We start from the raw sequence: 24,405 nt of genomic DNA, 5'->3' as shown, positions 1-24,405 counted from the left end.
GAGGAAAGTGGACACTTTGGCACAAATATGTGGTTGCATATTTGGTCCCATGCAAACAGAAGTGACGAAACAGACGGGTCAATTTGTTGGTCTACAGACACCAAAGTCGCCCACATCCTTTTGGAAAAATGTGTTTAATGTTTGTGTGTATGTGTATACATACACAAAAATTATAGTAGTGACATGCTTTCAATGGCTTATTGATACATACATACACACACACATACATATATCAGTATATATATATATATATATGTATATATATATACACAGGACTGTCTCAGAAAATTAGAATATTGTGATAAAGTTCTTTATCTTCTGTAAGGCAATTACAAAAACAAAAACGTCATGTATGTGTATATATATTATAGCGTTTTAGTCAGGGAAAACACCTGGTTGATGGTAAAACGTCTGTTTAATAAGCAATCGCTGTTGTTGACCACAGCCACGCCACACAAGCCTGAAGTACAACTGTTCTTGCTCAATTCCTGGTTAAAAAAGAAAAAAAATCAGAATTCCTTGCACCCCAAACCACACACACAAAATTCCCAGCAACCCCCAAATCACACAGAACAGAATCAAGCTTCAACATAAACCCCAACATTCGTGACTCGCTACAATATATATATATATATATATATATATATATATATATATATGTGTGTGTGTGCGTGTGTGTGTACATATACGTATGTATGTATATATATATGTATACACATTTGTGTGTTTGCATGTGTGTTACCCCTGGCTAAACAGATTGTGTATTTGTTAATAAAAAACAAAATGTACGTATATACATATATATACACATATACACGTGTGTGTGTATATATATATTATATATACAGATAGATAGATAGGTAGATAGATATTAATGTGTGTGTGTGTGTGTGTGTGTGTGTGTGTGTGTGTGTGTGTGTGTGTGTGTGTGTGTGTGTGTTACCCTTGTCTAAAGCATTTATGGTGTATTAGTTTATAAAAACGAAACAAAACAAAAAAACTCACGCCCCCCGACGGACCCACGTGGATACGAGCTTTCCGGTTGGGTTCAGGCCAGGTCATGTGACCGGAAGTATGGTCACATGGTGCCCGGCGGCCCGGAAGTCGCCGGCGCAGATGCAACGACCTTCTACGCCTCGGGGAAAAAAAGCAAGTTTCGGGGGAGGAATGATCCTCTGTCGCCGTTTATTCGTCACTACGCCAGGTTAGTGAAGCTTTATCGTCTTTTTTTTGTATTATTCACCTCCCAGGAGCGCCCCATCGCCCGGGTCCCTCGGTTCCGGCGCCACCTGTTGCTACCAGCTTGAAGCGGCGAATAGTAAACATCCCATTTTTTTACTCTATATTACATCACTTCAGATAGCTTTAATTGACCTTTAAATGTGATCTATTTAGTTTGTCTGCAAAACTAATCCTAAACTGTATACGTATCATCATGAGTAAGTATTCTGAATTTGGGTGCTCTGATGGTTCCTGTCATCTGGGTTTCTTTTCTTTTTTTTTTGGACAGTTAGCATCGAGTTAAATGAACAACATTAGGTCACATTGAGGGTTTTGGGGTAAATGTACTCACCTTTCTTGAATAAACCGCTTAGTCGTGTATTCTTGGCACGGGACTGCTGCCAGCTTACCAGCTTACCTCTGAACTCTTAAAGACAAGACATAAAATCTGCAGTCCTATTATTGGACCCAGCATGCACCTTTCACCTGTGCATGCTGTGCAAAGTCACTTATTTAGACGTTCCCTCTCATGTATTTTCCGCTCTCTGCGACCAGACGCCGACAGTTACAATGAACAGCTCCGGGGCGACTCCTACTTCCTGCGCTCGGACCCGAGGATGGACACGGACCTCGTGGACACACTGGTGCTGCAGCTCAACAGGATCTACCCGCAGATTCTCAGTGACAAGGAAGCCCACAGGGTCACGATGGATGCTTTTCACCAGAACACCCAAAAATCGGAGGTACGGTTTTGCGCAGTTATTAAATGCACCGTGTCTCCACGCAGTTCAGGAACCTGAGCGTATCCACCGCCGTGCGATTGGCCGAACTGCTGAATCACCTGCATGGGAAGGGAGAAGATGCCTGCTACGAATTCTACAGAGGGCTTCACATCCACGCCGAGCACGTGTACTTTAGCCTGCCCTCCAGAGTCAGCCAGAGAGGTAAAACGCGAGCGATGCCGGTGTTTCTGAGGGTTGTCGCAGCTTGGGGCCGTGCGCGACGATCGAGATACTTCCGATATACCAGATCAATAAGAACAAGCGAAGGATGATAATGGCAACAAAAGTCAGCATTTACTCAGGAGCTTTTCTCTTCCAGGCTGCAAGTAGACGCAGATTTTTCACCTGGTGAAGAATCCATTTCCTAAAAATCCTTTTTTTTTTTTTTTTTTTTTTTTGTCGGAAGCGGTAATTGCAGAATTGCGAGACAAAATAATCAGCAGCGGTCGGTGAATGTTATTCTTGTTTTTATTTGATTTTTGTCTTCTGACAGCACAACGCAAACTGCTGTCTCATAAGTTCCCAGGAAATTTGTTTTTCTCTTCATTTATCTGTGAGTGTTTGTTGAAAAGCATTACCAGGTGGGTTTCGGAGTCTCTTTCCTTATTCATTTCCTGTGTCCAGTGTTTCTTTATTGTCACATTTCCCGGGAGGTTTGCTCCTGCACAACTCCTCTGTTTACTTTTCCATAATATTTGGTACTTTGGATCGCGTGGAATGAAACACGCCACAATAAGACTGGCGAGAAAGACGTTCTCTAACATCTCCCCGTGCTGTCAATACCCTCGTACCTTCTTCTTTTTTTCTATTTTTCAGTTTTTTTTTCTGTCCCCCACTTTCCTGTTTATACTTCTATTGGTTTCCTGTTCCTTGTTCACTACCGGACGCGTAGGAGTGGCGTTAAGTTAGTGTTGCTTCGCGAGAACAATAAAATAACAGGGGACTCTCAGTGGATAACATTACATGTTTTTCAATGTTTGATGGTTAAACTCACTCCTAGATTTTCCTGTTTCCTTTCAAATCTATCGGAAACAGCAGCTTATCTATCTCGCGCAGTCCCAGGAGCATCCACGGCGGCAAAGCTTTGTGCACCAGTGTCGTTTTTACAGCAGAGGCCGCTGTTTGGTAAAGCAGGACAGGGTTTTCGCCGCCGGAGCCTAAACCGGCAGATTTGACATACTTGTTAACCTTCTTTGCTCTGTGTTGCAGAGGCCGGAGACGCAAACTGTCTGACGGTCCATCCGCTGCAGGACGGGTTTAATGACAGAGGTAAATGTTATTCTCGATGATTGTGAAATATAGCGCACCCACACTTTTCCAGGGAGTTACATTCCAAGACCCTCCGCAAAGTAGATTATTTTGATGTTATTTAAAGATATATTAACCCTTAACGAACCCTTTACTGACCTCCAAATGGTTATCAACCCAGTGTCGCCTGTATTACGCTTCCCGCACTCTTTTACGGTACACTAAACACTTTTGGATGATTGTAACGTACAATAAACATTGACATAAATTAGAAAATTTGTGCTTTTGTGGCGGCATCCTTTTCCAGATCAAGCCTTATTTTTTTAAATTTGTTTCTCGACGTAGTCTTTTGCTGCATTTGAATCATCCGCAGCTGCTTTGCCATGTAGAGAATTACTTTTAAGGCTAAATTGTTTCTGAAATTTTTCAAACCGCCATGGAAGGACTTCGATTGTGGTTCGTCGCTGCTGTCATCACACTCTTCCTCTTGGGCAGTTGTCATTTTCAAATCTGCGAAGAAGCGAGGGTCCGCTGTATCCTTTTCCGTCATTGTTGATTTTATTTTTTGGCAAGGTAAAAAAAAAAAAAAGATTAGTGAATAAGTAGGCGTGACTCGTGCAGAGTTGCTCTTAAGTCTCAGCTTAACAACCCATTTTTTTTATTAGCCTCCCCGTGAGTTTTACCACGTTATGAAAGAAATGTTAATATACTGTCAGAAATCTGACAGTTTGAAAAAACTCTACACACCAAAAATGCTCCAAAAGAAAGATGATATATTTGACATTTAACACACTCAAAAAACAACTTTTTCTCGCGTGATGTTTCGTCATAAGCTCTTCCTCAGATGCTTATTGGAGATGTGTGTTCTTGTGGCGCCTTTTTTTTTAAGAGAATAATCATGTGATGGATTCCTCCTTTTTTCATGTGTGTGTGTGCCTCTTGTGAAATATTTCATGTCATATTAAACATTTTAACATTAAGATCAGATAAGATAAACTCTATTGATCCCTATTGGGGAAAGTCCTTTATCACAGCAGCGTAACAGTTATAATGCCAAAAAAAGGGAAGCAAATATGAATATAAATAAAAAGGCAGAAGACAGTAGACAGCGAGACAATAAAATGAACAAATAAATAGACGGCAGATAAATAGACGACCGATAACAACAACATCAGGGATGACGATGGGCAACATCACAGAGAAGTGAGGGTGCAACTGCACTACTAGAACTAAACAATATAAAGAGTGTAACACAGATGAATAGCAATGAATAAAATAAACAAAAAAGGCAGGATTATTATATTACCTTCACCATTTTTTGAGACTCGACCCGAGAAACATGCGTACAGATATGGGGACTAAAAAACCTTCTTGAAGGGGAAATATAGATCAAACTAATACAGACAGAAAAAGAGAGAGAGAGAGAGTTTATTTGGTCAGCTCTCAAAAAATGGTTAAGATAATATTAGAATATGTTTAATAATATTTTAACTGACACCTCTTATAACCACTTGTTGTCCATCTTGGATTGTCCATACAATTTTTATAAATTTGTGTGTGTATATATGTATATGTATATATATATTTTACATTACATCACATTCCAGTCATTTAGCAGACACTTTTATCCAAAGCGACTTACAAAAATTGCTATTCAACAACAACGTAGCCAAAGTACCAGTAGTCGTTCATAAGTCACCACTCGACCAAATAGCCATCAAAAACCATATACATACATGCATTAATTTCTTTGTTTTGTTTTTTTTTTTGTTTGTTTGTTTTTTTTTTGGGGGGGGGGCGGCTAAATGTGATTGGTGGGTTAGTGTTTGGTGAAGAGGTACGTTTTTCAGCTCACGGCGGTAGATGGCAGCAACCCTGCTGTTCTGACCTTTATGACATATATATACGTATATGTCTACATATATATCTATATATTTATAGATATATATTTTTATTTCTGTCTGTATTATTTTGCTCTGTTGGTCTAATTCCATGTATCTACTATGTATATATTTTATATTGTATGCTGAAGCCCTTCAGTAAGTACATATGTGTACATATGAGAAAAAAGTACGGGTTTCTCGGGTCGGCTCTCAGAAAATGGTGAAGATAATGTTATGATGTTAAAATGTTTAATATCTAACAAGAGGCGCACAAAAAAAGAGGAGGGAATCAACCACTTGATTATTCTCTTTAATAAAAATGGTGCCAGTGGTGCCTCCTGTAAGCATCCAAGGAAGAGGCTGTTTGCTGTTTTTTGTGTGTGTGTCATATGTAAAATATATCCTCTTTCTTTTCGGCACACTTTTTGGTGGCCGCATTTTTTCGAACTCTACTTCGTCGACTTTTTTAACACCTGAAGTTGTAGTTTGACACCTTTGACATGTGACTCTGTGACGGCGCGGCTCATGAATAGCGTCTCGGGTAATAGCTTTGTTTTCCGACGTGCGCGTCCGACGGTTTTATAGTCTTTTCTTTTTTATTAGCAAGCCAACAAATAACGCTCAACTGTCGGGGTCAAACGAAGTACGAGAGCGCGACTGCGAGTCTGCAGCTAATTGGCCGAAACTTGCGCGTAATCTGCATTTGCGGACGTATAATTTGGCAACTAAGTTGTTTTTAATGTGCTGATCTTATCATTTATTTGACCGTACGTCTGGACGCCTCTATACCCCTCGCTGATCCTCCGATAAGCCCCTTAAGCCCGACCAAAGCTTTCCCTTCAACAATCGTAGCAGTTGATTGAACCTTTTAACCCCCGGCATCAGAATGTGGGGCCCAGCGCTCTGCCCCCGCTTCGCCATTCATCATCCCATTACATCCAGGGCTCTGGCTTTGTGGGTCAGTTAAGCTCACGTGTAAAAACCCCGACCAAAAACAGCTTCCTCTGCCCCGCATTCCTTTGAACGGCCAGGGGTGCATCCAGTGGGTCAAAGGTACCTCGTGCCGGCGAGGAAACGGGTCACCGGGGATGTTTCCCGGTTCTGTACCGTCAATAAGACGGCCGCTTCCCTCATGAATCCCCCGCGCGGCTCAGATTAGCTTTTATTTTCATGCATATCATTTATTAGACGAGGTCACAGATTCAGGTGGCGGCGCCGAGCTGGCCGGAAGTTAACGCCGTGCGTCCGATCTCTGCTCTTCCCCGGCAGGACCGGCGTTCTTCCTGAGCTGTTTCAGCTTCGTGCTCGGCATTGCCATGCTCTACTACAACGGAGGTGAGCCACGCCGAGCGGCCCGGGACGAGATACGCGGGAAAAAGAAACCGTTGGAGACACGGTGTAACCTCGCTTTTCGCGGGAGTTACGACCCAAGTAGAGATCTGATCGTTTTGATGTTAAATTAACCCTCGTGGAACCGCCCGCAAACTGTTTCACTTTCCATTTTTATAGTTCTGCCGTTTGACCGAAGCTTCGGGTCGCTAATGTTAGCTTCGTCTTTCTTCATGTAACCACCTGTAGATTCATTAATGCTGTGAACTTCAGCCAAACCCCTGCCTTCCGAGGCAGAAATCGAGAAGTGTTATTTTTTCGGTAATAGTCAGAATCTCCCTGCTACGCTATAGCGGACTTTCGGGTCGACGCAGGGCATTTAGGAGGCTAACCCTAACCCAAAAGTTCTCTTTCACCATTCATCCCTCAGTATTCCTGACGCCGGGAGTCGCTAACTAGCCGGCTAGCTGCTTTCACTGCGGAGTGCCAAATTGATTTGTTTTAGTGTTTTTTAGTGTAAAGCGTGTTGTTATTCCGTATGAGATCAGCGTGACTACAATGTGAGGAGCGATGCTGGCTATCTGTGTTTTGCAAAGGAGATCTTGTATTTTATTTATTTTATAAAATCAATTTTTGTCTAATTTTACTATATTTTTTACTGTTTTTTTCTTCTTAGGCTAGAATATAGCTATGTCAACACCGAAAAAAAAAAAAGTTTATATTGGAAAAAAAATTCTAAAGATCGATAAATCGTGAGTACCGAATGACAACAAAAACGACCCCCCCCCCCAAAAAAATCGATGAAGTAGCGAGGGCGCTAAAGCTGAACCGCAAAGTAGCGAGGGATCGCCGTACCTTGGTCGTATCAGTGGATATTTTTAGAACGTTAAAAAGTACATTAAAACTTTAAGCAAAAGTTATTTTAATGAATTAAACCCCCAATTGACCTCATTTTCCCTCCCAGCTTTTTATCTTCCTGCTCTACTTTTCCTGTTGTCTTTTTCCCCACAGAGGGCGAGACCTTAAGATGCACCGGGCCTTTCCTCCACTGCTCAGCAGTCAGACTGAGCAGAGGAGCTCGGGACGTTCTCGTCTCCTTGGCGGAGGTCTGAGAAGAACCGGAGAAGAGCCGCAGTGCCTAGGAAGTGGTTCCGCGAAATGAAACCGCCGCCACGTTTTTTCCACATTTCCGTGCCAAACTAAAAGCCGTCTCTCGACAGATCCCGACCGCATGTAAGCGCGGACTCCCGTTTTCCGTTTTCAAGATGAGTTGGTAGTCGACGCGTCTTCTGGAGGTCGGAGTTCATTCCTCGAGCTTTTACGTACACTTTTACCCCGGGGAAGGGTGAAGTAGTAAACTGCTAAAACTAAATTTGAGCAGGTGATGAAATGGCACGGCGGCGTAGCGGTTAGCGCTTCCGCCTCTGTGGAGTTAGCATGTTTCTGCGCGGGGTTCCTCTCCACAAGCATGCAGGAGCTCCGTAGGAAACCACCGAGCGGACGGACGAGTGAACGGTCGTGTTCCTCCGGCTCGGCGGTCCCGGGTTTTCTGTTCCAATCGACGGCTTTCAACCCGGGCAACTTTTGGGACCCTCTTGTTTTTACAAAACGAGCTCTACGGGGACATTTGCCCGCTTGCCGAAAGACACCCTTTGACCGGGTCAAGCGCAGGCGCGAACGGAAGTGGCAATTTTTCAAAATGAAATAACCGGAAGACAAATGGAAAATAAAATACCTTTCGTTTTAAACAACTTTTCTCGACACCGGTCGGGTGTGAACGGGAGGGGGAAGGGTTTCTCTTCGTGACGGGTCCAGGGTGAACCCGCGAACGATCGCGCAGGGATGAAAAGCAGGATCTCCTCATTGGCACCGGAGGGTTCGAGATCCCGCGTCCCAAACCGAACTTTGAGCCAGAGGAGCGTATCCGGTAACCGAAGAACGGTATTCTTCTCCGCTAGTTGCAATAGCCTCACATTTGACACTCACAAGTGAGAGCAGCTCGAGTCGGGAAAGGCCTCATCGGATTCTGTTTACTTTGACTCTTGTTGCTGCGTCTCCTCACCTCTTCCTGTGCGGGAACAAGACTTACCGTATGTTCAAGGTGCAGCTGGTAAAAGACACGACGAGGAACGCCCGGCTGACGGACTCCTGCAGAAGCGGGATCTTCAACGTCAGTACAAGGATTCCTCCGGCTCGCGTCGGGTGCCTTTTCACACCCTTTGGAAATCTGCTCAGAAAGTTGTTCGGCCAATAAAGCACCGAACGTTGGTCACCTGAAGCTGGATCCTGTGCTTAATACAGAATTTGTGTTTCCCCCCTGAACTGCCGGGGTGATCGATGTCCCTCTGGTTGAATGAAGCAGCAGCCGGATGGAGGAGAGGGCACGGCTCACCCAGCCGCCCGAGGCGTCCGACGGGAAGCGCGGCGAACCGTCAGGGGAGCGACGGCCGAGCCCTCCTTCATTAATAATGGCTGCACGAATGAAGCCTATTTAATAAAGCGCAGCGCCAAATGTTTACATCAACGCCGGATTTCATTTCGCACTCACGTTGCAGTGAATCCGCGGAAATGTAGAAGCGGCGGTGGAGCTCGGGTGTTTGTGATGTCAGAGGCGCCGCGGCGTTTTCCGTCAGAAAAAAGAAAAGCGACAGACGACAGGGAGGAGGAGAAGGTTCGGTCGGTGTTCCAAGCACCTGAGAATTTCTCCTCCCGCGGATGGAACGCCGGCTTCGGCCGAAACTGACGGTCGACCCCGTCGACCCCCGGGACGTCATCAGTCCTGCTCTCCGCTTGTCTGCCGGTTTCCACGGCGACCGGCGAGGAAAGACGTGACGTCTGTAAATACATTTCGTAACAGCCGCGTCGGACGGAATCGTTTCGGACACAAATGTTCGTTCGCAGAGAACGACATAATCGAGATGCAGGTTGCGCGCGACGAGCGTTCATCTAATTGGGGTTTCGGCGACACTGGAGGAACAATCAAGGCTTCCTCTGCAACCGGCGGCTCTACTAGGGGCAAATCTGACTCACCAGCTGTTCATTTGGGGAACCGCCCCCTCCTTTTCCAGTTTGGCTCCCAGCAAAAGAGCCGTGGCACGAATAACCCTTTTGCATAATTGAAAGTTAGCCGTGACGCCCGCGCCGGAGGGGCGAGGTGTCGGTACGGTTACCCCTGAGCCCGACCAAGCCCCGCCCGCCCTGCAGGCCAAATTTTTATTATTATTATTATTTTTATTATTATTATTATTTGCGGCTCCGTAGCCCAGGAGGTCACGCCTGCCTGGCCGTCCCTGTAACAGGATCTCCCTCGTCCTCTGTTGGCTTCCCGCAGCTGCGAGTGTGAGCCCATGATTTTACTAACGCGGGGAGGGTCGCCAGGATTGTGTCCCCGGTGGAAGTTTCTCCCAGAGCCTGGAGAGGTCAGTGTGTCAGTGACGCAAAGCCTTTTTTCGGGTGGACAAAACAACAAAAGACGAAAGGTGATGACAACGGTCCTGTTTCTCTGGGCGTCGTTTTATGAGCTGTAAAATGCAGTGAAACAAATTCCGAGATGTTGGAACGGGTGCTTTTTAGCTCCGAAAGTAGAGCGAAGGGCAGCGGTCCGAGCAAAAACAAACAAATAAACGCAGACTTTTCAGGAAAATGTGGCACGCAAATGTGTGCTTGATGAGATGCACATTTGATAAAACACGTGTTTTCATGCACAATATTCATATTTGCGTGATAGCGTGAAGCAGCCGGTCATCTGGAGGTTAGCGCCGTCTTTGCTAGGAGCGGAAGAACAACAACAACAACAACAGAGAAGATAAGGCGGTTATCAATAACCACCTGGGTTTTCCAGCATATGAATCAATGTGGAATATTTCAACAATCACACACACATTCCACTTCATCGTATTCGATCATCTGATATTGATTCATCTCGCTCAACTTGTCGGCAGAACGCGAAGACCGCCCTGGTGTTTCTGGCGATCCCGCCTCTCGCGGAGCGAGGAGGTTGTGTCACACGTAGAAACCCATGCAAGTCTTCGCCCTTGTTTCGGGAAAGTTGTGAAAACGCGGGTTACAAAGAGTCAGGTTGTCACTTGGCCGGTCGGCGGGGTCAGGAAAAGGTGAGGGCCGCGAAAACATGCTGACTGCAAGCGTGTCCATGGTTGCAAAGTGCAAAGTAAAGCGTCAGAGAAAACACTCGTTTATGTAAAGAGAGAGAAGCGGAGAAAGAGGTTTTTTTTTTTAAAAAAAAAGAGAATACCTGGCAAACAAAGAAATGGAGATAATACCTGTGAATGTGTGTGTGTGTGTGTTAGTGGACTCCAAACACTGTGTTGAAGACGTCAATGGCGACAGCAGTGATACCACCAGTGTCACCAGTCCATCGGCACCGACCCAAACGATTGCGCGAACGTCCCGGCCCGCCAAGGAGCACCACGGCAAACCAAAGCTACCAAATCGCCGGGTAAAAAATGTAAAATATGAGACGTAACTGAGCGCACAGTATGAATTTGCACAGATGGACAGGAAACGGTGAGTTTTTCCGCAGGTGAACCCCGACCCGCCGGCCCAAGATTGGAATTCAATAGTCCTGCTGGCCTTTGTTACGCAGGACGTACACAGAATCCAGGTATCTTGATATCACGTGTGACCCCCTCTTGCGCTGAGAACACACACGCACACACACACACACACACACACACACACACACACACACACACAATTGCTTCTGAGACTGCGTTAATTTAATCTAGCAGGAAGTAGCAGGGAGAGATATCCGCCTGTCAGTCATTACACCAATGTTTTCCTCTGCTACTCATTATTGAACAGTTGGAAGAGGCTGAATACTGTCAGCGCTGAAGGCAAGAGGGGACGTTTAAAAATCATTTCTGAGCGGAGGTGTGGGCTGCGAACACAAACACGTGGTCAGTACACGCACCGCCCGGTCGGGCGTCAAACCGCCGTCGAGGGGGAAAACGGGGGAGGAGGGTTTGGACGCGGAGGCGGAGACGAGCCGGGAGGTTTGCGATGGCTTTCGAAGAACACGATTTGTAAATTTCTGGCGTCGTACGAGAACTCTCGGCCGATCGAACGCGAAATTTCCAGCCGGGTCACATCGATTCTGTATCTTCTCCCGCAAGTTAACGGTTTTCTATCGGCTCCTCCTCCTGCTGAAGCTGTGGAACCTGCGGAGTTGCCACCTTTTCCTCTTCTCTCAGACACATATTGACCAGTTTAGCCGTCAAAGATCCAGCGACGCCACCCCACCTCCCTCCCCCTCCCCAGGGGCGCTGACAGCAGCACGAAAACCTCATGAACTCTGACCCGGTGTCAGCCCTGGTCGCCATGGTTACAGCGAGAGTCCGCTCGGTAATGGCTTGTTTGTCAGGAGTCAATGGACTTGACATTGCAAAAGGTGACGCGTGGGGCGCCGGGGTTTGGCGGAGAGATGCACGCCAACGCCGGGCGTCGCGGCTGCTGAAGGATATTCGGTCATTATCTGGTCAGGAGAGCGCAGTTTCCCCTCGTTGCATAACGTGAGGGAAGTTCATGTCGCTTGCAGATGCTCGCCAACGTGTTGCATTTGGCTCTGCAGAGCCACGAGAAGCTGCCGACGAGGATCTGGTTTTTTTTTTCCCTAATGAGCTTCCGTTCCAGAGGAAGGTTCGTGGAAAGCAAACCCGCTCATCCCGAGGCCGTCGCCATGAACGCTTTGCAGCCGCGCCTCGACGGAAACGCCCGTATGTCGTTGTGAGGGAGGAGGATCCAGAGAATAGGGTTCGATGGAGAAGGTAGATTCGCTGTGGCGCCACTTGAAGGGAAAAGCTCAAAGGAGAAGAAGAAGAAGTAATCGTCTTAACAGAATGCATGAAAACACAAACGAAAGTAACTTTAGAATAAAACAAACTGAATGGATATATTTTGCCGCGCCAGCTTTGCTGAGGACTTTGGTACTTGAATGCCTCGCGACAACCGCGCTAACAATGGAGAAGCCCCTCGGTGAACGCCGAATTATGTGTATTTATTCTTGCGTAGGCGTCAATTATGCAACAAATAGATTAGCTAAGCCCATGTGTGTGTGTGTGTGTGAGTACATTCCACCCAAGTGGACTCTGCACTGTAAAGAAACACATCCATGCTACAACGATAAGCCTTTTAGCATTTATTTCAACCTCCCTCCGCCGTCCGGGCCGTGGCTCCGGGACGCTCGGCGCCCGTTCCCCTCGCCCTACGATTGGTCCATCCTGGTCGTCGCTTCCGCGCTCGCCCCTTATGAAATGACGAGTTTCCTCAAAGAAGACACTTCCCGTTCTCCGGCTCCGAGGCGGGCCTTATCGGGAGATAAACCCGACCACAGAGCCGGAACGAACCGCCTCCCTCTCCAGAGATAGAGGCGCTAACTGAACAATTAATGTGTCAGCGTTCCCGTCTTGAAGGAGATACGCAACCATCAGCTCGGCTGCTCTTTAAAACCCACGTCCCTTCGTTCCACGGGGAACGCGATGTCACCTCGCCCACTCCTGGTTCCACGCGTGGCAAACGCCGCCGACCGTTCTTAAACTCTAATGTGGGGTTTTCAAATTTAGCTCTTTATCCCGGAGTCAACACATCCGGGGGGGGAAGCGGTACGTGCAGGAATTACGACTGGCTGCATCACGGTGGCGTCGTCATGTGTTTTCCTAAGAAGGTGGATTCCGTGTTCTCCACGTGTCTGCGTGAGGTTCCTTCCACCGTCCAAACACATGCAGGAGGTTTCCTGCCTCGTCCAGACGTGCGGATGAGAGGGTGAACCGTCGCCCCTGAAACCTGGTATCTTTTTAGCTTTGCTAAAAAGACGTTTCCCAGACGTTTCCCAGCGATGGATTTAGGAACGCCCAACGACGACAACAGGGATAGTCTGCGGAGGCTCTCCCTCATCCAGGTCATGGTGAATTCTTGCAGGAATCTTCTTGTCAGGGCAACCGGACTTGAGTTTCTTCACCTGAAGACGTTTCACCCCCTCGTTCTGGAGGCTTGTTCGGTTCCAATACCCCGCGGGGAGTTTCCGAATATAACCTCCGTGAGCTCCGCCGCGCTGATTGCGGCAGAAGCGCTCGAGATAATGAATGAATTGATGAATGAATGAATGAATGTTTGTCAAATCCGGGGTAAAGTCCGTGCCACACGGGTCACGCTGACCTTTGCCTCTCACAGGTTGAAGGATCTCATTAATTCGGTCGCTCCCGGACGGGTCCTCCGTCTCACCGCTTATTTTGGTGATGAATTATTCACAGCGCGCTCCTTGTCCCTAGCGGACGGGGGGGGGGAGGGTTGCTAGCTGGGACGGCTCAAAAAAGGAGACGGTCGGCAGCCACGATTATAATATGAGAGTTTATCAGAAAGAGGCCGAAGGTCAACGGTCTGTAAGGAGCTTTTTGGAATTGTTAAAAAACTCAAAATTGCTTTAACCGGTCAGTTAATTAGAACACGCGCCAAATGCGCCGCCTCTTCAATCACGAAGGATTCGAAACGCCTGGCAAATAACGACCGGAATAGCAAGTTGGAATACAACAGGTTCCCGGACCTGCAGGAAAGCTCCGGAAGTAACCGTTTATTGTGTAATAGTGTTGGATAAATTCCCGATAGATGCATGGCGGCGTGTGACGTGCGGCGCGAGGTGGCGATACAGACTCTGCATTTATTATTTAGCCGTCTGAACTCTCTGCACTCCAGCGCCACGGCCCGAAAGAGAAAACGAACTCACGTCGTCCCGCCGCGGGTCTGCGTCTCCCGTCGGCTTTTTTTTCCGGCCTTTTTTTCTTCAAAATCAGCACTTCTTCCTTTTCCATCCATCACGTCTCACGGAGAGCCTTCCTCCCTCGCTCACCTCGGCCCTGGCTCTCCTCCAGAGGGAGATCGACCCGACTGTAAATCAAATCACCGCCATTCTCAACAGGGCTTTTAGTTTTACAGCCTTCCGCGGGGCAAAGCAAACATGGCCGCTCCGTCCCACCGTGGCATTCGGAACATTACACTCCTCTTCCTTCTGCCGAGAAGGTTGCGGCGGAGACCTTCTGTTTTTTTCCAGACAGGCAGAAAGATGTAATCTGTTACTAGATTTCAGCGTAACTCCAGATGGAGGTAGTTTTCCCTCTAGTTTTTCTCCGACAGCCCAAAAACATGCAGGAGGTTCTTTTGGTTGCATGTCTATGTCGCGTGTCAAACTCAAGGCCCGCGGGCCAAATCTGGCCCACTACATCATCTTGTGTGGCCCGCAAGAACGTCTTACGAGTTTATAAAGTGTGATTGTCACATTTTGGATTTGAATGAGTCGTAAATTCAGAGTTATTTAACATGAAGAAGTAGTTACATTAATCTGACAGTACATTCAGTTACATTTATACCGTTAGCGTTGAGGGCAACCATGATGCTAACGTGGCCGTCGGTGAAAATGAGTTTTACACCCCTGGTCTATATGATGTGGGAATGCGTGACTGAACGGTTATATGTCTCAACGTGACGTATGGATTAGAGGGTGAATGTTGTCTATATCAAGCATGAATGAATGAGCGAGTGAACGATTGTATCTCTTAAAGACGTGTGAATGAGTGAGTGCCTGACTCCCATGAGGCAGGAGAACTGCGTGCCTCACTTAGTGGCTCTTGGCAGCCGTTTTATGATGACTTAGCACTAGAAATTATAGTCGTTGTCAAAAAACGCTGCACATTGGAAATGTAGTTCATCTAGCAAAAGTGTGTAAACATTTTAATAGCGATAGAGAGAGACAGCGATGCGGTCTTAGTGCAGAGCATGCAGGTAGTTAGTCGTCATTGCGCAATCTGCGTTGAGGCTCAACAGTCGGCAGCCTCACCGTGCATCTCTTCTCAGTATAAATGTGAAAATGCAGCCATTCTGAATAAAAAACAATCAAAACTGGTGACGTTAAATGAAAAATACCTTTATAGGTCAACTGTCTGTAACTTCCAAACTATAGAGCGCACCTTTATATAGCTCACACCTACTGATTTTTAAAAGAAAAAAGAAATTGTACATAAATAAGCTGCACTTGTCCATAAGCTGCAGGTGTCCCCGTTGAAACATGAGATATAAACGCGGCAAAAAATTACAGAAAAGATTTTTTTTTTAAACTTTTAATTAAATAAATGACAGTAACATCTAAAACTGGCGGTAAATAACGCAAATATTTTGTTGATAACGAACGACTGATCGCTATCAACTCAGAAGCCTCATCAAATGCATTTCCACACGTCTTTTTCAAAGCAAGAAGCGCAAAACGGCTAATCTGAATAATTGTCATAGAGACGAGCGAGCTTGCCGAAACATTTCATTTGTACCCTAAAAAATCCATAAATTAGCCGCATCATTGTAAAAGCTGCAGTCGTCAAAGCGTGTGAAAGCAGGTGCAGTTTATATGCTATAATTTACTGTTATCTTTTTTTTCATTTGACATTTTTTTCTTCCGGAGATTGGCAGGTGAGGCACGGCCTCTCCTGCCTCACCTGCCCGCGGGACCCTCCGTGCAGGATGAGCAGGATAGACGCTGAAGGGATGAATGAATTTGCAGTTTTACCGCGCTGCATTTTGTGAACGTAGTTTGAATCCCGTGCTGAAGAATGCCGGCAGCGCAGGCGGCGACGTCATGACCTAGTCGAAGCGCTGGACCGGGCGAGAGCCTGTGGCTTAAAGGGAATTTACTCCATAAACTTACCTTGGAGGCACTCCATTCTTATTGACTCACAGTGTTGGGAGACACATTGTAGATGAGACCAATTGCTCATTTTATCGAGCGTAAGGCTTTCACATTTTCTATCCATTGGCTGAGCTCTGACAGCTACAGAGGAAATATCTCCGTCCGCCACGGCCTCTCTCCCCTTCTTCCTCAGACACATCTATTTGAAATTGAATGGCGCTATTAAGATGGTGTCTCCAACAATGACGCCGTGAGTCCCATTTCTTCCTCTGCCAAACCGCACGTGGCTCCACCATATTTGTAATTACTCGTCAAATGGCAACCTCAGTTGCCGTGTAAAATGCGATGACCAGCCGCTTGTCCTACGATGATATATTTGCGCCGTTACAGTGTGTAAAATAAAACCGTGCCCGTGTTTGCATTTTGCCTTATGAAGTGGAAACAAAGTAGGGGATTCATTATTTATAAGGTCACCCAGGTGCCGGCAGCACTTCATTCCTGATTGTGCAACTAGATTGCCATCTGACCCCACAACTCTGTGATGTTTTCTTTTATTGACCTGCGGGGCCGTGGAGTTCTTGCCGTTTGACATCACCCTGCAGGTTGTGCGTGATTCCTCCTGAGATGTAGGTGACATGCATGATGCACGGTGAAGTAGGTGGAAAATGGGAAAACATGTCATCGAAACGTCGCGCAACGTTTCATCCCTGACTTTTAGGCCGCCGCAGATTGGGATTATATGTCCAACATCCTTCCGGTGGCACGTCTCAGATCTTCAACATTGTTTGCACGGGGAGGAGGAGTGACCTCACCCGAAACTGCAGCTCGGTCCACGATCCCGAGCTCCTAAGGGGTCCTTCGTCTTTTATGGTCGTTTGACCCATAACCATATAATACGTGTAACGTCAGGCAGACGGCGCTGCGCTGACCTGCTTAACACATAAAGGTGTTCTTGCGTTTCCTGCACGTCTCCTGTTGCTGCAACGGCCGATTCTCATTATCACATCTACAGGCGGCCGTGCCGAGGAGCTGAGCCGCGATCTGACATGAGTCCCGATGAATTCCGCGTAATTCCGACTTTTCCCCTCGCGTTCCCGCCCTCGCTCAGCCATTAAAACGTAAAACATCTGCACATATTTAACATCAGATTAAGGCCGACGAGCACCTTTACAAATAGTGTGAAAGCTAAAGGGATGTATGACATGAAATATTCAGGTCCCCCTTGCGTAAGCCCCGGGGAGTGACTTTAAAACCCGGGTGTAATGTTATTAAACAGGAACTTTTGAGACATTTATGTATCTTGAAAGTGAGAGACTATAAAGGGGGCGCCTTTGACCGGAAAGTGAAGGTTCATGACAATGGACGAAAATGAATGTATGAGTTTAAATGTCTTTGGGAAAAGAATACATAAGCTAACCGGCAAAGGCTCATTTATGGCAGTTAAAAACAAAAGCGCATGGTATAAATAGGTATAAATGTCTGGGTTGGAGGCAGAGACGAAGATGGAGAGGATCACGAGGAGTCCACGCGGTGGATGTTCTGGAGATACAGTCACGATACAGACGTGGACAGTGGAGGCATGGTGAAGATGTAGGTAGGGAGTGGAGGAGTGTAAGTGGCGAGGGTCAACAGTCCAGAGCTAAGGAGAGGGTGGAGAAGACGCAGGGGGGGGATGTGTGCAAGAGGGTTGGAACGGGTGGAGGACATTGTACGAAAAGTGTAGAAGATGGAGGTGAGAGCAGCCGTGGTGTCTGGTTCGGAGACACTGAGAAGAAGACAGATGAAGGTGACGTGAAGGTTCCACTCTGGGAGTGAGGAGGACGGAGATGACCTGCAATGAGTCCATCAGAGGGACGACACATGTCCTGGAGATAAAGACAGGCCGACATGGTTCGGTGGGGAAGATGTGGGTAGAAGGAAGCTGATGTTTGGAGTGAAGGCCAGGAGGAAGATCAGAGCAGATTTATGGATGGACACAAAGAGGACAGAAAGTTAGAAGAGGATGCAGAGAAGAGGGCGAGATGGTTGCAGGTGAAGGGAGCAGCCACAATTTATGCAGACGGACAAATGCCAATAGAATTGTCAACATTGGCCAAATAAAGATGAAATCCAGCGTATTTGTGAATATGTAGATTGTAAAAGAAGTCTGCAGACATCCTGACAGCATTCGGGATTACACATCTACAGCGATTCCTGAGATCTGCTGCAGTTTTAACCTTTTTTTTTGTTTTATTTTCCCCCCTCCAGCAGATTCTGGAAGCAGTGCTCCGGAGGCGGCGGTCCGGGGCGCAGGGCGGCAGCGCCGGCGGAGCTCCCCCCCGAAGCGCCGCCTGATTGGCCGCTCCCCGCGGTCGTTACCAGGGGCGTGGAGCTGGACGGGGAGCACATTTCTGCGGCTCGCCGGTGTGCCATCCCTGCCGTGGAGGGGAAGAGACCGTGACAAGCGAAAACACTTGTCCGCGTAATTTAATTTCCGAGCGGTTCCCAGGCGAGCGGAACCCCCTCCACCTTCCACCCTCCACCCGCCCACCGCAGCCTTTAAAGCGGCGACCGCTCCACCAGCCGCAGCCGGGCGGAGGGATGCTGTGACCGGAGGACGCGGAGACGCCGCCGCCGCCGCAGTGGTAGTCGTAGTAATCCCGTTTCCTCTCGGCTCCGCGTGGATGTGGCGTTCGCTTTCCGGGAGACGGCGCTGAGAACCGGTGTGTTTCCCCGAGCCGGGGCCCCCTCCACCCCTCCACCCCCGCCGGCGATGAGGCTAACGCGGAGGCAGGGCGTTTTAAAGTCCGCTCGGTCGCCGCGGAAACCTCGGCTAACTCGGCGCTAGCGGGTCGGCTAGCTTGACCGAACACCTTCGCTCTTCTCGAACGGGGTAGGTGGATATTTTTATCATTTTTTCCATTTTTTTTAATTTTTTATTTCTCATTTATTCCTCCTTCGGAATTTTCTTTGTGCTATCTGACAGCGTAGCACCGTCAATACCGGCTCGTCCGCCGAGGCGTTGACGGTAACTTGTGACCGGCGAGCCCGCTGGTCCCGGTTCCCTCCGCCGACGGTTCTTGCTAGCAGCCCCGGGTTTTGCCGGTTAACTTGCGGGTTCGTCTTGTCCAGCACCTGCTTTCCGGGCTCCGGGGGAAGGAGAAAGAAGCCTTATCTTAGAATAATTGCTGAATAATTTCTTTATTATTTCCCCCACCCCGTTGCCTGCTAATAATTCCTTTCTCGCAGATTTGGATCGGATGAAATCTCGCCCATCATGCCCGGGCTGTGAGGGGGCCTCCGCGGGCCAACTGCGTCACCGAGTGGGCGCTGCAGGTATCCGCCTCTAGATGCACCATGGCCCGGCTGACCCGGAGGCCCAAGTGACGGGACTCCTCCTTTCCCCCACCATGGAGCCGAAGGTTAATTCCAGTCCGGTGGCTCAAAATGTACTAAAACGCCCACCTAAATCTCAGCGTGACCCGGCCTTCAGTATGCATGAGGCCACCTTGGATTCGGCGGCGAGCGGCGGCGGCGGGGGCGACCCCAGATCACACCCCTCCTGCAGCTACCAGAGGAGCGTGCATCAGAGGTTCATCAGGAGGAGCCTTTGGTTCGCGGACCCGGACGAGCACAGCTTGGAATCGCAGGAATGCGACGACAGGAGCAAGAAGGTCAACGTAAACCTGCGCACGATGGTGGACAGGTCGCGGGGGCCCGGCCCCGGGATCCAGGAGGGCTCGAGCACAGAGAGTCAAGCGGGGTTGAAAGACAGCGCGACGGAGAGCGCCAGCGCCGACGAGGAGAAGGAGAAAGGCGGGGAGACGCCGAACGTGACCGGCGGCGACGGCCGGAAAGCCGCCGCCAAGACAGCCAGCGAGGAGAACGAGGAGGAGGCGGAGATGAAGGCCGTCTCGACGTCCCCGGGAGGGAGGTTCCTCAAATTTGACATTGAGCTGGGGAGAGGATCCTTCAAGACGGTCTACAAGGGCCTGGACACGGAGACCTGGGTGGAGGTTGCCTGGTGTGAGCTGCAGGTAAAGCACTAAAACGGTCCGTCCTATTTATAATCTGTGTAATCACGGTGTTAGTGTTGTCTGAGACTGAGACACACTCACACACACACTCACACACACACACACAGGTTGGAAAGAGGCGTTTTCCACTCTTTCCTGTGTCTACATATACGAAAACTTGCACTGACTTCATGAGGTATCAGCTCTACAAGTAGCCTCATGTTTGCACTAATTCTTACATTTTAGAGTGTTGTTTGTAATATACATGTCTAGATATACTCTTTTAAACAAATCTTTAGTTAAAGTAAACCCATAGTCACCAGTCAGCAATCCATAGTCCCAGGTCAATGCAGTCAGGCTATAACTAGAATTATCTGCTCTCCCCTCCCGGTTCTTGTTGAAACACTGAGCTGTAGCTTACAATAATTTAATCACGCATATCTCAGTTGACGAGATATCTTCCCATACTCTGTCGAGGCGAAGCAAAATCTAATTCCAGTCATTGATCAGGGATCGTAGAAGAACGGCTGACTCACAGGAAGCCCTCTCTTTGTCCTCTTCCCTCCGTCACTGATGGTTCTCACGTTATGATAGCCTAGTCTTCAGGGAGCTGTCAATCAAGGGTCGGTAGATGTACTTGCAAATGCTTTCACCGCTAAGTTTCAAAAGGTTCACACGGAGATAGGCCCGCATTAGCCGCTGACAAGGAGAAGAGGAGCAGATCATCAGCGTTTTTGCAAATGCGCAAAAAAATACCCTCCCTATCTCGCATCACATAGACAGGAAAATCACCGTCTAGGACTTTCCAAAGTTATTAACTAATTATTTCCATCCTTTGGAGACGGCAACAGGGATTAACTCTCTCCCAGGAGGCTTAAGGGGGACTACAGTTGGCATGATCAGTCCCTGCGGAGGAAGCAACACTGACCAGTGAGAGATAGCCATTCTTCCAGATCCTTCATTTCAACTAAACAGACTACGGCATAAGCGTGGTTTACAATGTCGCATCAGCGATGGCGGTGCTGCCAGCGTTCAAAGAGCCGGCTCGGCTAACCCGAGCAATTCTGGTTCAGCGTCTCGCTCAAGGACACCGAGTCGTGATCCCCTTAGTTGTTTTGCTCAGCTGTTCGTTCGGGGGTTTGTAGCTGAACTCTTAAAGCAGACAGTGCAGATCATGGTTGTGCAGGATTTGTCCCTCCCCTTGTGCAACAGGAGGTGGGCAGACAGGAAGCAGCTGAAATGTACTGTGGCCTGCTGGGATCCTGCAGTCTCCATTAATACTTCAGCTGCACTTGCGAGATCATTAAATGTTAGTATAAGAACTTCCAATTAATGTTCTCAAACACACCGCGTGGCAAGAAAAGGGGAAAAAGTTTGTGTTACCGCAGAGGAAAATAAGAGTATCGCATGATTGGCCGCGAATCGGCAGGGATACGGCGGCGGCGAGAGGCCGTGACTTCATTTGGATGATGTCATGCAGACTGATGGCGGTGAGCAATACCACCTTTGTCAAGTAGACAACGCTGAGCGGCAATTGGACTCGGTGGATGATGGGATGTGGAACAGGAAGCAATTTCCTGAGTTTGATTCCTCCCCAGTGGCGCGTTTTAAAACTCCCTCTAGTGGATGGTCAATAATGGATGTTAATCACTCTACAACCAGTCCTGTCGCCCGATCATATCCCAATTTCGTTACTCGCCAGTATTTTAACATTGCACCGACTGCCATGCATGAAGCTGTCGACCGGTACGTGCGCACAGTGAGTCACAGTCACTGATTTCAAAACCAACTTTAACCCATTAGAGCTGCTTGACCTATCATGCCTGTTAATTCTACCTTTTTATGAAATTATGCAGCGTGACAGTCGTAATAAAACTGCCGCAGAGTTATACCATCCTTTAGAGATAGGAATAAAATTTAAAAAAAGCCATTCCACTTTAGAGTTGTGACTCATTGTTTTTAGTGTAATATCGTTTTTTTCTGACACATACATTTATTTGTCCTACCAGACATCCATTAACTGAAGATATTCAGCTTTCCATAAAAAGCGAACTCCCCGACACACAGTTATCCACTTCTTACTGGCCATTTTGTCCACAATCTATACCTCATGACTTTCATTTTGATATTTCTAATTGACTTAAACGTTGTATCTCAGCGAGGCTTTAGAATAGACTCTGCAGTGTGACGCTGCAAACTTTAGCGGCCTGCGGACTCCCGATCTTAGATTCTGGCGACCAGGAGTTCCTCCTTTCCTTTTTCCACTATCATTTCCCCTCAGCCGATACCAAGCACCCCCTGCTTCAGCATGGACCCGTGTTTTGAGACATTAAGTGAAATTATTAAGGGAACTACAAATGCACAGATGGTTAAACGGGTGTGACCGTCTGCAGTGGCGCGGATTGGACGGGTTCACAAAATTCACATTTTGTTTCCTATTATTATTTAGAGGTCATAATGCACAGAACCTTCACCGAGGGCGGTGCATGGATGCTTGTCATGTACATCGTAAGTATACATGTAGATGATATAAATATACCATACGGTCATAAAGGGCATCCGTTTCCCTGATAAACATTTGTCTAAGACTGCAAGTACCGTTTTCTCTTTTTCGCCCGACCGTCTTCTTTTCTGTCAAGGGTTGTTGTTAGCATTAGCAGTGGTTGCTGCAGTCCATCGCTGTTCCCCTTCAGTTTTCAAACTAAAACCAGATATGTAACAGTCTTAAATAGCAAAGTGGAACAGTGCAGGGGGAGAGCGTTTTCTCCCCCACCTGCATGCAACACCTCCTCTGTAGGAGCTGAGGTTCATTCAAGTGTGTGTGTGTGTCCTCAGTATGCAGTTTATCTCTATTTTTGCGTGCACACTCTTAAGAGCCTTGAAAAGATACTTACAGTCTGCGCCCAAAATAGTGACTTGCAACTTGATTTTATTTCATTTTTTTCACCAGACAGGAAGTATTCTCAAATGCAAGGTGCCATGGCAGAACACGACACTCCTTAAACACACACATACACACACATGCGATACACTGAGGAGGAAAGAGAAGTGACGATCATTTAGGGCCTTTTTCTTTTTAAGTTATTGTCTTCTTGGGATAGCGATGAACAAAAGGGCGTCAGGAAGCGGGCCGGGGGCCGGACCCGACTCCCCGATAGTGCGGCAAATGAGATGTTGTATTGACTTCCTTGGCAGGAACCAAGAGCTCGCAGCTCCGCTGGACTTCATCGGCAGCCTTAATGCATTTGTTGAACGGGGGAATCAACCGGTTGTTACGGCTGTCGGTGCCGGCCGCTTCCTTTTCACGCCGCGCGGTTAACTGCCCGCACAGGTATCGGCTGGTTTTGAAAAGATGATTGGTGTGCCTCTGAAAGCTCGTGTCAGGTGTTTTCAGTGGAAGACAGCGATGTGGATCCCCTCAATACTTTGTCTTCACCGCGGTTAACCAGTATGTTTGCCTAAGTATGTAATGTGGCCCTTTGCCGAGCCTGTCACTTGCTTTTATCGCAATTGAGTAAGGAGTCAAATCTGACACGTCTGCAGAAACACCGCTTCGGTCACGCTCACTTAGGTCATTCGTTTATTCTTCAATCCACCAGTAAGTCTTTGATTTATGAATTTGATAAATGCCACTATCACTTGGCAAATCCTGCAGTATTCAAGAAATTATCTTAAAGAATTTGATTTTTTTTTTTCATTTCTTCTAGAAAATGTATTTTCAGATTTAGCTGCCACAAAGCATTTGCTGCAGAAAATCCATGCCTGCCTTCCTCCCACATTTCAGTTTGCTTCCTGCCTCCGTCATGACAAGGACGGCCTTTGCACAGGCGAAGATGTTAATCTCACTGAAGTATGTCTGTTGACATTTTCATTGTTCAGATAAACTTGCCTTTGTGTTCCTGATTCCCTTTCAGCGATTTCCCATCGTGCAAAACACTTTATTTCTTTAAACTTTGAAGGTTTGTTAATAGATATTATATGCAGATTGTACACTTGTGCACCGAGAGTTTGACTCCGACTCTGCAGACGTTGCTGTGGTATTTGGCAACGAAAGAGCCACGCTGAAGATGAAATCTAGTTCTTAGCATGTTAATGCAAAGCTGGCAACGATAATGCGGCGGTGATGTAAGTCTGCCTGTCTGGAACTGTTTGCCGGAGATTTCGGCACTCCTGAAACAAACATGCAGGGCAAACCGACGGTTTGGAAGCGAGCCTCTGAGCCGCTTCCAGACACCGGATTCCTTTGTGAAAGGCAATATAGGATG

The 24,405-nt window shown here is 47.5% G+C and overlaps 2 protein-coding genes across 3 annotated transcripts in view; both read left to right on the top strand.

The window, feature by feature from the left end:
- Positions 1-1,068: 1,068 nt before the first annotated feature.
- LOC147214545 (caspase recruitment domain-containing protein 19-like) lies at positions 1,069-8,987 on the top strand. 2 transcript variants are annotated; one of them, XM_086141816.1, is made up of 6 exons: positions 1,069-1,204; positions 1,777-1,922; positions 2,014-2,165; positions 3,213-3,272; positions 6,404-6,469; positions 7,475-8,741. In XM_086141816.1, exons 2-6 carry the CDS (start codon positions 1,792-1,794, stop codon positions 7,573-7,575), a joined length of 510 nt encoding a protein of 169 aa, XP_085997942.1. In that variant the 5' UTR covers positions 1,069-1,204; positions 1,777-1,791; the 3' UTR covers positions 7,576-8,741. The 2 variants fall into 2 exon arrangements, with proteins under 2 accessions (XP_085997942.1, XP_085997941.1); XM_086141815.1 differs by having other exon boundaries at positions 1,144-1,204; positions 2,009-2,165; positions 7,475-8,987.
- A 10,631-nt stretch (positions 8,988-19,618) lies between these two features.
- The window catches only part of LOC147214544 (serine/threonine-protein kinase WNK2), a 36,737-nt gene continuing 31,950 nt past the window's right edge, over positions 19,619-24,405 (top strand). Inside the window, exon 1 of the mRNA XM_086141127.1 lies at positions 19,619-20,161. Within this exon, the coding sequence (XP_085997253.1) occupies positions 19,619-20,161 (543 nt within the window). The remainder of the gene's footprint in view (positions 20,162-24,405) is intronic.

This window comes from Fistularia commersonii, chromosome 34 (genome assembly GCF_037954325.1).
Source record: "Fistularia commersonii isolate RoL2024-O1a breed Wild chromosome 34, RoL_Fcom_v1.0, whole genome shotgun sequence".
NCBI classification, from domain to species: Eukaryota; Metazoa; Chordata; class Actinopteri; order Syngnathiformes; family Fistulariidae; genus Fistularia; species Fistularia commersonii.
This window is presented reverse-complemented; position numbering and strand designations above follow the sequence as displayed.

Coding starts and splice junctions, on each gene's coding strand:
- LOC147214545 (XM_086141815.1), top strand. CDS start 1,168: ATGATCCTCTGTCGCCGTTTATTCGTCACTACGCCAG. Junction 1,923..2,008: donor GTGACAAGGAAGCCCACAGG/GTCACGATGGAT, acceptor GTCTCCACGCAG/TTCAGGAACCTGAGCGTATC. Junction 3,273..6,403: donor GGACGGGTTTAATGACAGAG/GTAAATGTTATT, acceptor CTTCCCCGGCAG/GACCGGCGTTCTTCCTGAGC.